Genomic DNA, 14,956 nt, shown 5'->3' on the forward strand with positions numbered 1-14,956 from the left:
GGAGTCCTGCTCAAAGACAAAGTCTGACTCTGATATGATAGTCCTTCTCTTATTCTTTGTCCTTCTTCAGAGGATGAATAATTAAATTTTTAAAAAGGCCTTACTGCCTTATCTTAGTTATACTTCACAATAACCCCATCAAATAGGTAGGGGATGTATCATAATCATCTCTATTTAAAAGGTGAAAAACTTATGACTTAGGGAAACTAAGTGGCTTTCTCAAGATCTTATGGTTAGAGAACGCATTTGAACAAATGTTCTCTAAGTCAGCAGCACAGTGTCGTGGGAAAACCATGGATTTTGCAGTCTGACAGAATTTAGCTGTGTCATGTTCAACCATTTCCTACATTGTCAAATTTCTCAATTTCTCAGAGCCTCAGTTTCTTTATAAAATGAGAGTAGCAATTCCTTAGTAGGTTCTCTGGGGGAGGATTGCATGAAAAAGCCTATATAAGGTACTTGGTGGGTCATTAGTGCTTTTCACCTAGTGAGAGCTCAGATCAATATTATTTCCCTTTGGTTTTTCACTGTATCGTGCTGTCTTACTGTATAAACCAACCAAGGAAACTTACCTCAAGATAAAGAAATATATTCATAACTTATAATTATCAATGAATATACAAATGGCCACTTAAATATACATGATTGCTCTTTTGAAACTAAATCTGTCAAATTCTTTTTCTAGGAAAGCTATTTTTAAATGCTCTTTTGAAAATGTTTGTTCAGATGATGCCTTATCGAAGGAAAACATGGGTATGTGAAAACCTCTCCTGCTTTTAGTTCTTTTACTTCTATTTAATTCTACCAAATGTAGTTGTAATTTTTGGAAGAAAAAAATGTTGTACATAAATACATATATGAGAACTATTAGTGGGTCATTTTTGGTATTGATTTGCATACTAGATCTCTTCAGTTGTCTTTAGGTTTCTATCTCTGTGAATTAAATTTTCTCTGGCTCTATCATGTATTTAATTTTTTAAAAAAATAAAGCACCAGTGGCTGTGGGAGGAAGTACCCGCATCAATACATTAAAATCCAGAGCTCTCCATTCCAAAATTATTGGGGTCCTTGGGGTGCCAAAGGGAGAGAAAAAGAAAAGCAGCAGCCTAGGGCTTCCAGCTGAATTAATTGCCATTGGTATTAGAACACAGTAGGGTGGGGGCGCCTGGGTGGCTCAGTTGGTTAAGCGACTGCCTTCGGCTCAGGTCATGATCCTGGAGTCCCGGGATCGAGTCCCGCATCGGGCTCCCTGCTCGGCAGGGAGTCTGCTTCTCCCTCTGACCCTCTTCCCTCTCATGCTCTCTGTCTCTCATTCTCTCTCTCTCAAATAAATAAATAAAATCTTAAAAAAAAAAAAGAACACGGTAGGGTGAATGTGGAATGCAGGGAGAAAGTTTTAGTGTTCAAAGGAGCTTTACTCTTCCTTCATTTTCAATAGTCTTGAAAAGCAGGCAAGTGCTTATATGTAAGATGGAACTTTGGCAGCCACGCAAAGAGGTTCCAAAGCCCATTAAACCCCAAGTAGTTATCCGCGCCATATTCCCTCTCCATTGTGTCCACCCCCAGGTCCTATGGCACTGTTTTTCAACTGACTAAATAAGCCATTCATCTTTAGTCTTATTAAAAGAAAAAGGAAAGCAGTCAGAAGAAGGACAGAATAGTTATTTTTTTTAAATCCTTTTGTTCCTCTCCTAAACCACTACAAAATTCTGTTGTTTCTTTTTTTTTTTTTTTTTTTAAGATTTTATTTATTTATTTGACAGAGAGAGACACAGCGAAAGAAGGAACACAAGCAGGGGGAGTGGGAGAGGGAGAAGCAGGCTTCCTGCCGAGCAGGGAGCCCAATGCGGGGCTCAATCCCAGAACCCCGGGATCATGACCTGAGCCGAAGGCAGACGCTTAACGACTGAGCCACCCAGGCGCCCCAAAATTCTGTTGTTTCTATCTCTTCTTAAATTTATTCTGCTACTACTTTCCTGCTAACATGGGTGCCTTTTCTTGGCTATGTTGTCCCTTTGCCTCACATAATTAGTTCAAATATTCCTGTAGAAAGGCAAAAAGCAGTTTATGCCTGGACTGAGTTCCCACTAGGAGACCTTGGTACTGCAGCTAAGGGCTCCAGTGCTGGGATCCTTTCTGCCTTCGACTCAAAGGGGCTACCGCAGAAGAGAGCCATCAGAGCGAGGAATGCATTGACTAGAAATCACTCTTCTGCATAAATGAGTGATGCGTCTCCATAGTTACCCACTGACACCCTTTCAGGAGTCTCCCGTTCTGTGTGGCTCTCAAGGCTCAATAGTTAACTGTTCAAATCATTAATCTGATCTATGTTTTACTCCTTTATCCCATTTCAAACAACTAAAAAGCAGAAACATCTAGTCAACTGTGTTCTTTGCAAGAGCTGACTACTTCTTGAAAGAGTGGATTAAGCCCCCTCAGTTTTTTACCCCTACCCATATTTCAGTGGATCCTTTAATCTAAGTCTCTGAAATCACTCCTTTTCTTCTTGGCTTGAGGTAGGATCAGTCTTAGAACAAGTGAAAATTATACCGTCTTCTTGAATGTCTGCCCTACTTTTTGGAGCCACTTTCCTTACACTCCCAGGTGCTAAAGTCTCCCATCAACCTACTGCCCAGATTTGCTATTCCTTTCTGGGTTTTAAACTCTACCCTTTGCTTTTCTCTCTTCCTTAGTTAGAAGTCAGGAGGAAAGCTAATTAAGCGTAGCTACTTTACCTGTCCACATGTCACTTGTTTCATCTGTGATTAAGACATGCAGTAGAAGCCCTCTTATCCAACAAGGAGAGGACTTCTGGAAATTAATAGAAAAAGTTGAGGAATCATTAAATAATTTAAACTGTATGCCCATGGCTATGCAGATTTAATCTAAGAAATAGCTATTTGTTGAGCAGATCTGTGTTTTGGGGAACATTACTACCAGGAATATTATGAATTATATTTGTATTGTCTCTCTAATTCATTTTTTTTCAGTGTTTAGGGACAAGAAAATTCATCTACAATGATGAAATAATAATACCAATAGTAATAATGGTAGCCAACACCTATAACAATTACTATGTGTCTTCACTGTTCTAAACACTTCATATATATTTATTTAGCCCTTGTAAGATCTATATGAAGTAAATAAGGTAGATATTATATCTCCCATTTTATAAATGGGGAAACCGAGACATTTAAGAGGTTATATGGTTTTTCTAAGTCACGTATCTTCTTAAAATTAATCAAAGTGTGCAGCTGTTTCCTTGGTTGCTTTGAATACCAGGAATCGTTAAGCTAACTCTGTCGGGTTTGGGTGCAGTACTGGTAGCTGACCTAAGCAATTTTAAGATTTCGTTATTGCCCTTCACACCCCCTTTAATGAACTGATTTTGATTTCTTTTTGTCTTTGGGTTTTCGTCATCTGTTTTGTTGTATCATTGGTTTTTGTTGGTAAATACCTCATTTCTTTTTGGGTAGTAGACAATCTATAAAAGTTTAAATAAATAAAAGGTTGGCATATTACCCAGGTTCAACTGATAATCTATGGCATTCATTAATAAATTAGCAAAGGATATATTCATCAGCCACCTGAGACAGATAAGCATGGAAAAGGATGGTTAATATAGGAAAGGTCTGAATCATGGGGAAAGCCCAAAGGGGAGGGGGGTGGGGCATGAAGGCCTTAGGGGCTGGGGCTGGGAGGTAGAAGGGGTGACAGGGAGAAAGGTGATTTCTTGCTGTTCAGGACAAACTTTGCCCACCTACCCTTGGTTTGGAGTTACCTTTAACCTATAGACTAAAAGGTAGGGTTCGCCTACCTGCGCCTTTCCTAGAAAACTCCTTGCCTCCTATTTCTGTTTGTGTCTCCAGGAATGGTGCTCTCTTCTTCATTACATTCCAATTTGTATTTTACTCATCTCTACATTTAAATTGTAAGCACACAAGAGGAGTGTTTGTGGTTACTTAATAACAAAACAAAACCCAAGTACTTTTTTGTCCTCCTCCCCCTCTTCCATAAGAATGCCTTCAAAATTTCAATATTGAAATGACCCTGACAGTTTATTGAAGATGATATTTTTCAGTGCCAGCTTTGGGGTAGGTAGCCTAACTAGTTGCCTCTTTACATAGGAAATAAACAGCCTCTTTAAAGATTTAGTAGAAAAGTAGAGATTGGAGAAAACTCCATAAATATACATTTGAAGACTTTTAAAATAGCAACTGATTTATTGAGACCAACAGTAAGTTACTTCTTATCAGGGATGGAAAAACTACACAGATCATTTTATAAAAATTCACTTTTAAAAGCCAGATACGGACTTCGGTATAAGAGATACCTTTTTCTTACTTTTTTAAAGAATTTTCTCTGAGTGATGGAATAACTGTAATGCTACCACTTTACTCTAAACAACAAATTGAAACAAGTCAGGGGAACTACAAGATAATCAGTATTGATAGAAGATGATTGGTCATGCAATCAGCAAAAGCATTCATTCTGTCTCTATCTTTGGAGGATATCATTGGCCAATTTTGATAACCTAGTTTGTAGATTACAGTAACTGCTGTTTCTTGAGAATTATTTTTGAACTCTATCCATTTACAATATAGGAATACCTATTTAGAAAAGCAAACCTCCCATTGCTCTGGTGGCAGAATTTGACATTAATCAAGTTGGTGTTATGAACCCTGGTTGATTTATGAAGTCATCCATTACTTTGTCTACCCTTTGATCAAAAGGCAGTGTACATATTTTTCCAGATCACTTGAAAATGGAGGGACTACGATGCCATTCGGCAATGACATTCATTATCATAAATTGATTGTATTTTAGCCTAGCCTTAGAAATATAAAGATGTTTGCGTGCCATTTTTCCTTTAGAGTGTAGCTCAAAATCCATCTTCTCAACAGTGCATTAAATGTCAGTATCAATTTCTGTAGACTCAGAATGTAAAGTAGGAAAACACAACGTCCGTGAGTGGGACTGGAGAATCAGTGTGAAGATAACCACAGGTAGTTGTCTGTTAAGTAACAGGTTACTAAGTAGGAAATCTATCATAAAGAGAGGTTAATTCCATTAACAAAATTGCTTCAATAAAAATGTACATACCTCTAGAAAATTCTGAGTCAGTAGACATGGGTTGCATTCATGTTTTTGTAGTAAATCCTCCAGGTGATTCTTATGCTTATTACCAAATTTGGAATACCATTGTTTTAGAACACAATAGTTCAAACTCTGTGTTCTTATGCTTTAGCAATTACACAGAACACATATATATGTGGACAAAACTAACAGGTCAGTTATAGTTTTTGTTGTGTTTTTAAACATAAGAACTGGTTCTGTGGTATGCAAATGGCTTATCAGAATGCTACTTTCAAACTGTTTTGAAAGAAGTCTTCCATAGAGAAAACCTAAGACTGGCTGGGAAGAGATGATGGCCAGGGAGGTTCATTGGTCTGTGCCTACTCTCTTGAGTCCCTTGCCCTTAGTAGGCAAATAATTGATATTTGTTGAATGAATATAAAAGTACTTGGGGCAAGTGATAAGTATTGACAGAAAAAATATTTATTATTTATTAGATAAAATTATAATGTGAAAAATGTTAACTAAAAATTTTTTTATACTGTAGTGACAACCAAGAAAGGGAAACTTTTCTATTTCATAACCTCCCATGACTTTATTTAACACTATTATTTAATAATGTTCTAGCAGAATTTTAAAATTTCCTGGGGCACTTGGGTGGCTCAGCCATTAAGCATCTGCCTTTGGCTCAGGTCATGGTCCCAGGGTCCTGGGATCGAGCCCCACATTGGGCTCCCTGCTCGACGGAGAGCCTGCTTCTCCCTCTCCCACTCCCCATGCTGTGTTCCCTCTCTCACTGTGTCTCTTTGTCAAATAAATAAATAAAACCTTAAAAAAATTTTTTTAAAGTCATTAAAATTTCCTTCTTATGAGTAAAAGATGAGAGAAAATTATCAACAAAGATTCTGATAAAACATGGATTCTTTTGAACTGGAGGAAAGGAAACATAAAACTTTTCACATTAACAATCTGTTTTTTACCTTACAAGGTGCTTAGTTTACAAGGATGCCTGTGTGTGTGTGTTCACACACACACATAAAGGGATGCATATATCATATGCACTCTTCCTAAACATGATTAGTTAGAAAATTTTGAAATATGTTCAACAATTAGATTAAAACTTAGTGCTGAGAATGCCTTGCTTCCATATTCATTGATAATATTTTAGCTTGAAAGCGTATGTCCTGCTTGGGTCTATTTTCATGTTCCACGAACTTTTAGCTGCTCTACCTAGTGTGATTTTTGGTGACCTGCCAAAGAATGGTGGATAATAGGAGGTGGTATGTCAGCTTTCTGTCACCAGAGTGGAAAATGATGGGGTGTGTATTCATGGCCTCTGTCTTTGAATCATGTTGCCTTTGGAAGGGCTTCTCAGATGCTCAATCTGTCTGTTGTACAGGACAGCAGGCCACACGTGGTCTCCTTGATTTTTACTTCAACAAGACTATATCAAACAAAAATGTTTATTTTATTTAAGTCAGGAATTCAACTGCATGTTATTAATCAGTAGTTGAGTCTATAGAGTTATATAATAGTTTATTTCTTTTGTGGGGTAATTATTTTATCTCAGCAAGTTCAGTGAATTCATGTCACAGTACTACACACACACACACAAATTTTGTTTAAGTGTGGTATTTAAAATATATCTATATCTACATATATATATAGATAGATAGATTAGATAGATAGATACAGATAGATATCCGATTAAGCAATTAAGATTTGTTGGTGTTTGGATTAGGAATAGACTAGCCTGTGTTTAGCCTAGCCATTTAATTACATGGTTTCCCCTTTTAAACAGTAGTTTTAAGAATTTACTGGAGGGATGGCAAACTGTGGCCCACAGTCCACTTGCTTCTGTAAATAAAGTTCGATAGGAACATAGTGACCCACATTTGTTTAGGTCCATGTCTATGGTTTAGACTGTAGCCGCAGAAATGAGTGCTGGTGACAGAGACCACAAGGCCTGCAATATTTACTCTCTTTCCCTTCCCAGGAAGAGTTTGCTGACCCCTGGTTTATAAAAAACAATTTAGTTTGGCCCTGATTTAAAAAAACAAAACAAAACAAAAAACCCTTCTAGTGATAATAGATAATCCATAATTATTTTGCATCAAGCAGAGGTCATACATGAAAATTATACAAAATATTTATTTTTTTATCTTGGCCCATTTAGACGATGTTCTCTTTTGGGGTGGTTAAGATTACGGATTCGATTGAATTAATGAAGATGTAGCCTTTTTTACTGATGTTTTTTAGTTGTCTCTGAGACAGAGGCTATGCTGAAAGAGCTGGAGCAAATGCTGCAGCAGGCGCTAGAGCCAACCGCGGCCCCTGATGAGTCCGAAGAGGAGCGGGAAGAGGAGGTAAATGCAGGAGCAAAGGTAGCCCATGATCAGGCCTAAACAGCAACTTCAGGTTCTTTACATGGCAGAAATTGTTTCTGGATGTACATTTTAATTATATGGAGAACTCTTTTTTTCCCTTCTGAAATTTGAGCCCTTGATTATCCTGAAGTGAATAATAAACTAGTAGCCTGTTGAAAAGTCAGAATACATCTATCGGTCTTTGAAAAAAAAAAAAATCTGTGAGCGGAGGAACTCTTTGTATTTCAGATCTTTGAGGCTGGAATGAAGAAGGAATGGGGGGGAGCTCACAGTAGCTGATGGGGTGCCACAGCAGAGAGACCTCTCCACTGCTGCCCATCTTAACAGTCAGGAGAACGGGCCAGGCTAAGAGCAGCGTGCTAGGACATCTGCCCTACCTGGTTCGTGCACAGAACAACCTCTGCAGGGACAGACCTCATTATTAACACACTGGAGGTAGAATTTTCCTTCTTTTTTTCTTTTGGCTACCTATGTTGGGCTAAGTAAGTGTGTGCTTACTTTATTCAATATTTGTATGTGGCAACATAAATTTTAAGTTGGTTGACAAGCTGCTCAGCACATCAGCTCCATGTTCGTGCAAATAAAATGAGGGTGCGAGCCCAGGTCATTAATACAGAGCAGCAATGTGGTAGGTGTGAGAAAAATAAGTCATAACGCAGACACTTCCACAAGGCAGTACAGCTGTTCTCGAAATAGGGAGAAAAATGGCAGCAAGAAGTCCTGTATCCTTAAGGTTTCATTCATTCTCTCATTCATTCTTGTAGATACATACTGTGCCTGGAGTCGAGAGAGCACAATGGTTAGGAGCACTGACTCTGGAATATCATATCAATGTCCCACTCCTAGTCCTGCCATTGAGGACTTGTGTAATTTGGCACAGTTGCTTATCACATGCCACAGAGGATTTTTTTAAATAAGGCAAACCGGGAAGAATACTTTGCATAGTAACTGACACCTAAGGTTAGCTGTTATTACAGATGAGAATTGGCAGTGGCGGTCACCGGAGAGTAAGGGCTGAGATTTCCTTACTTCATCTCTTTTCTCACATTCTCACTTGGAGCAACTACCTGTTCCCCAGTGGGTCTCTTCTCAGATGCTGAAAAAGGTGGATTTGTATATGGACAAGGTTGTTTACACACTTTGGCAGACTGCCCAGTTGGGTGATTTCATTCAGGACTCCCAACAAGAAAAAAGATGATTCGTAAACACCTCCCTTCTTGAGTTAGAAATCAAAATATACAAGAGTTACTGTTAAAGAGATCAATACGCCAAAAGAAAATAAAATTAATGCTGAAAACTCTTACCAACTTGAAAAACATAGCTTTCTTAATTAGCACCAGCAATATCAACCTGTATTTGAATTTGCATGGGTTGTGAATGCCATTTTTCCAATTAGAGCTCCTTTTTGAGAAAACTTGTTCTCTCTGTATAGATCTTACCTTCTGTAAAACAAGATCTATAGACTGGTGACATATATATTATATACATGTAATTAATATACAAATTATTCTTTCCTAGCAAATGTGTGCTTTGTTGGAGCACCATATGGTTGTGTGCAATGTGTTTTCAGTCTTTGCAGTTTGTCTTTTCAAAACTCCGGCCAGGTTGATTTTTATAGAGATGTCCTGGAGCTTTTACAGCCACAGAATTGGCTTCTGTTTTACCATTATAACCAGTAACATGATAGAACAGAAAATGACTTCTGATTTTTATTTCTTAAGGTAAAATACATAGTTTTAATATATCACCAGGCAGGAGCTTGCTTTTTGTTTTAGATTCTTGCAATATTTTATGCTTTCAAAAGCCACTGAGGAATTGTAAAAATTAACCATTTTAACTTGCTGGCAGGCAGGTAAGTGCCCCCTGCAGACTGGTTCATAAGCCCTTCTCTGCACTGAGCTTTGTAAGCCTGGCATTCATACCAGGTTCAGTATATTTAGGGCCTTGTTCACTTTTAAATGAGGAGAATAGCAATGAAACCAACTATCAAAGCTGGAACAATTTCCAGTTTAAAAGAAAAGAAATGATCACCTCAGGGGTTTCTTTTTTTTCTTTTTTTTTTTTTTCTTTTCTTTTTCTTGCTTTCTTTTTTTTAAGTTAGTAGGGAAAATTAGTATGGCTTCCAAAGTTAACACCACTTAAAACTGGAGCTGTGTTGTGTTTGCAGGAGAAAGTGGCCTCTTACAAGCTAACATCCCCAAAAGAGCCACCTGGTAATTTTAAGGTTCTGAGCATGTTTATTCTCTGAGCAGATATTGTTTGAGCTCTTTTCAAAGTTGTAAATTTGATGGTTTTCATCCTTCATTTCACATATGAGGGTTCAGGTTGATTACTCTTCAAGCATTTATACCAACAGGTGAGAGTAGCAACATTAAAAAAAAAAATGCATACACACGTGGATAATCAAAATTCTCTTCTATTTGTCACTGAAATGTTTTATAAGATTATTTTCCTTAGTAGAGTCACCTTCCTCATTACACTCTTCTTTAGCTAATATTAACACTGGTTGTCATGCCCCGGCTTTGCAAGCAATGAGAGGGAATTAATATCAGATTTTTATAAAATCCACCTGAATTAGATAAGCCATATATAAATAAGACAGAGTTTAGTGAATAATTATTTGTATTAAAAGGTACATTTTTTGATACGGGAAAATACTTGTATAAATTATTTTTTTTCTTAATTTCATGGAGGTTCACTCTACCTTTAATGAGCCTTGAAGTTATAAATCTTGTGTGTGTTTATGGATGTTTGCATTGTTTTTACTAGTGTCCCTTCCTACTGAGCTAGAGCAAATGATTGCTATTTGTAAGTAATGCAGAGGCTTATGAGAAGATAGCCAGAGAAAGTGATTTAAATGGTTTTAAGTTGTATTCCCTATAATAATAATTTGAAAAATAAACAAATCTAGAAAACTCATAGAATGAAGTTGATCATGTTTTCCCAAAGCTTAATATTAAAACTAAATATGTATAAAGTTGGGGAGAAGAGATAGGGCCTGAATAATCAGTTCTTCTCATATTAACACATTTACTATACATTCTACTCTACATGGGGATCATTATTTGACCACCAGCATAACGGAATGCTTTGTGTAACTGCTGTGGCTTGTGAAGTTACTGACTACTTTACATTTTGTTCAAATAATTAAGCCTGTTCTTCCAGTAAATCTGATGTAGTTCTGATGAATTGTGTGGTTATTTTTACAGTTACCTAAATGCAACCCTGAAGTTCCAGCAGGCAATCCATTTGAAAACCACTATGAAGAGGACTATCTTGTAATTGATGGGATAAAATTAAAAGCTGGAGAATGTATTGAAAATATAACTAACAAATTTAAAGAAATAGATGCTCTAATGTCTGAATTTTAGGGTATTATAAATATTTTCAAAAGTTAATTATAAGAACACTTACATGTTTATATTTTCCCAAAGTCAAAAACTTGAAAATAGGGAAATAGGTATGTTATACCAAAGCTGATATTTGTAATAACTTTCTATTTTATACTTTGAGAATAGCCATTGTTTTGAGAACCAATCAAATGGTGCTTAAGTTAGTGTTAAAAATTTAGGATTTAAGAAGCCCTGATATTTGTATTTGTAGCTTTTTTTTCTTGTTTGCCTTAATTTTAAAATGGTTTATAAACTTACTGCACAAACACATGCTTTTTACAATGATTATTTAGGCCCTTTATTCAAATGTGGCTATTTAGATGGCTGTCAAGGCTATTATAATTCGTACAGATAATTCAAGTGTAGTAGAGACATGAGAATATGTATTGGTAGTGGAATTAAGCTACTACAAAAGAAAAGGAAATAATAAAAAAGTATTGTATAATAGAGTTGACGTTTTTCTCAGAGGTGTCAGTTGCCTTATATTGGGAAATAATCATTTCAACCACGATTCCCAAAACTGATTAACAGAGTCTAGGGGGAGGTGGGGAGGCTGTGGAAGGTCAGAATCCTGGATGCTTCCCCATTGAATCAGTATCTCTAAAGGTGAGGATGGGAAAATGTGGTGAAAAAATATAAAGAGATAAATTAAGCATATTCTCAATAAAAAAATCCGTAAGCATTATAGGAAGGCAAAAAGTATATCATGCAATTCCACTCCCTTAACACCTCCCCTGCCACCCCATCCTGTAGGGATCCCCACAAACAGTTTTGGTGAGTGTCCTTCTACATCGTGTTGCACACCCGTCTCTACTGCCCACACTTGCTCGCTTTCCATGCCTATCTCTCTCCGGGGAGTATGGGGTCAGAGAAGGGGCATTCCAAGCACATGGAAACAGAAACCAAAGCTTGGAGAGAGAAGAAAGAGCAATACAGCATCTTGGCCCTATTGCTTGTTGAATTAGCTAGAGTGACCGTGTGCTGGTGTGAAGGCCGCCACAGCAGATGAGCAGCACTGTGTAAACAGGCTAAGGAGTTTATAACTGCAGGGGCCAAGTGGAGAGTTTTAGACAGCGGAATCCCTTTTACATTTCAGAAAGATCACACCAGCAGCAGCACAGAGGTTGGAGTGAGCAGGAGTAACACTGGGGCCCGGGGGCCTGTTAGGAAGCAGCTTGGGGAATTCAGTTGCCAGATTATGAGAGCCTGAATATGGTGCTATATGAAGAGAGTGGAATGGCTTCCAGTTACCTTAATATCAATGGATTATTAGGATTTAGAGATTGGATATGGAGATGCAACAGTAGGGGGAGGTAGGAACAACTCCTGGGTTCTGGGTATTCACAATGCTGTTCACTGAAGGTCAGCATACATAACAGATTGGGGGCTCCTGGGTGGCTCAGTTGGTTAAGTGTCTGACTTCAGCTCAGGTCATGATCTCAGGGTCCTGAGATCGAGCCCCACACTGGGCTCCGCGCTCAGTGGAAAGTCTGCTTCACCCTCTTCCTCTGCCCCTCCCCCACCTCGTACACACACTCTAATAAATAAATAAAATCTTTAAAAAATCAATACATGCATATTAGAAATGGAGGGCAGATACCCAGTTTGGGCCAAACTGTGTGAATCCAGCAGAAGTTCTAACTATTCATGCTTCGACAGTGCCTGCCTTTCCAAACCACTCCACGAACCAGAGTGATGATGAATAGTCTCTCAATACATCATATTTACTTCTCAGTGGTATAAAACAATGGAAGTTAAGGCTTCCTCCTTTTCTTCCAACAGAATTTACTCCATAGCATTTCAGAAAAACTTTTCTTTTTTCTCTTGTCACTATGATTTTATATTCACAAATGTCTCAAGAAGTAATCGATCCCATTTTCCTGTTACTTCTTAGAATCAACTGTAAAATGACTACGATTGTATTTGAAGGACTTGACCCACAATTCAAGTGTTTGATATAAGCCCCCATGTAGTAGACTAATTAGAACACTTGCAGCTAATTCCTCTTGGTGGAACAGCCAGTGCTCATCAAAGTCAGATTCTATAGGTAAGATACTGAAATTTCCAGACTGAATTCATTTCTGCCACGTTCTAAGTTGTAGAAGTCTGGAATTTCCACTGAAGTCTTTGTGCACTTGAGCAGCTCAAAATGGTTCTGAGAACAAACATTTGGGTTGGCTCAGTATGCAGAGGAGACTTCAGTCTCCTTCCAAGAACAGGCTCTTGGGGAAAAGGCCTCTTCCAAGAAGAGGACAGAGGGGAGCCTCTGTCCATGTGAGAATACAGACTTTCAAATTTCCAGATAGAATGTGTTCAGGAAAACGGATGAAGGAGCAGTCAACTAACATCTCTATCCTCAAAGCTGAGAATCATGCCTGGCTGGCAAACCCTTCCTACTGGTAAATACTGCATTTCCAGGGCGGGCAGGCCAGATAACATACACCAGGGCAGAGCAGTGGGACTGTGGAGACACAACGCCGGCCTTCAGGTCCCAGTGCTTGTTGGGAGACCTGAGGCAAGTTTTTTAATTTCTCTGAGCCTAGGCTTTTTTCCACAGAAGTTGCTGTGTTAGAAAACATATATATAGAACATAGGACAATCAACACACAGAAAACTATGCAAATTACGACCACGATTGTTGTCTCAAAGCATTTCTCTTCTGACAGCCTGTTTCTCCTGGGCCCAATGGACTAACATGCTTCTTTCAGTAGAACCTGAGGTGACAAACCTGCTTCTGGGGCACTGGGACCAAGGACTTATATGTGATTATGCTGACTCCTAAGGCAGGCCTAGAGGTAGACAACACCCTACTTTTAGCTAGAGCCTCTTGCTGGGCCCAGAGGAGGACATCATAAGGAAATTATATCGCCCATCCAGGGAGATTAAATTCTAAGTACACTAGTCATACCAAGTTTGATATGGGAGGTATAAGGCAATATGTCAGGACCTCCTGCCCAAACATTTGGGTTGGAATAAGAGCCCCTCTTTGTCTAGTTTGTGGAGTGCTGACTGATCCTCTTTGGAATGAGTTGGGCCAAACCCATGTAGTATACAGCCTCCATGAACCTAGAGAAGGGCTGGGTCTGTTGGCAGCTGAGTCCCCAGTTAGATCTACAGACTGTGGAGAGGTAAGCACCAAAGCCAGCTCTGTTGCCCTATATTCCAGGAAGTCCTGGTCCATTTGCCCTATGCTAAAAGTTGAATTTATGCAGGGATTCCCAGAGGTAAGAAGCTTAGCTTTATCTCTAGTGGAGACAGGCGATACACTTTTGATAGGTTAGCCTCTTGTTGCCACCAGTGGGATAAAGAGGGGTGTGCACCCATATACTTGCAAAAGTCTGTAGTGTCTACAGCCTTGAACTCACTGGTTCTGCAGTGGAGGGTGATGGGCCATAGATAGTTTATACATCCACTAATAGACCTAAGCACTATCATAAGCTTTATAAATCAGTCTAGAGCCTTTGTGGAGGAAATTGGTGGTTAACTCTAAAAGGAGGAACCTTGGGGTGCCTGGGTGGCTCAGTCAGTTAAGCATCTGCCTTTGGCTCAGGTCATGATCTCAGGGTCCTGGGATCGAGTCCCACATTGGCCTCCCTGCTTAGCAGGGAGTCTGCTTCTGCTTCTCCCTCTGCCTGCCACTCCCCCGTTTGTACTCTCTCTCTGTCAAATAAATAAATAAAATCTTTTTAAAAAATTTTAAAAAGGAGGAACCTTTTATTCATGAACTTGAACTGATCTGTGTCATGCTTTTGATGGAACCAAACCATTCTATCATCTAATGCTCTACCAAATAACTGGTATTCCATGACTCCACTATTTATTGGGGCTAACAAATGGTATAGTTCTGTTCCACACACTTCAAGACTGGTAGAATTTGCGCCTGCGGCCCTTCCAAGGGACAAAGGTAAGATTTTGAAAATCCAAAATAGAAATATCCAAATCCTGTTCTCTTATTTCTTCTCTATGGTTCCAAGAAGAGATCTAAACATAGTACGATTAAAAAATTCTAAGTTCTTCTTTAGGGCTAAGCCAGATCTTGCTATCACTCAATAGAGTTCTAGAAGAGTTGTTTCGTACAGATAAATTTGACCTTAAGGTTCA

At 38.6% G+C, this 14,956-nt stretch overlaps 1 protein-coding gene across 1 annotated transcript in view; it reads left to right on the forward strand.

Moving 5' to 3' along the window:
- The window catches only part of RBMS3 (RNA binding motif single stranded interacting protein 3), a 1,498,583-nt gene that overhangs the window by 128,166 nt on the left and 1,355,461 nt on the right, over nt 1-14,956 (forward strand). The window contains exon 5 of the mRNA XM_032408843.1: nt 686-753. Coding sequence (XP_032264734.1) covers nt 686-753 — 68 coding nt within the window. The remainder of the gene's footprint in view (nt 1-685; nt 754-14,956) is intronic.

The sequence above is a fragment of the Phoca vitulina genome, unplaced genomic scaffold (genome assembly GCF_004348235.1).
Source record: "Phoca vitulina isolate PV1807 unplaced genomic scaffold, GSC_HSeal_1.0 scaffold10, whole genome shotgun sequence".
NCBI lineage: Eukaryota > Metazoa > Chordata > Mammalia > Carnivora > Phocidae > Phoca > Phoca vitulina.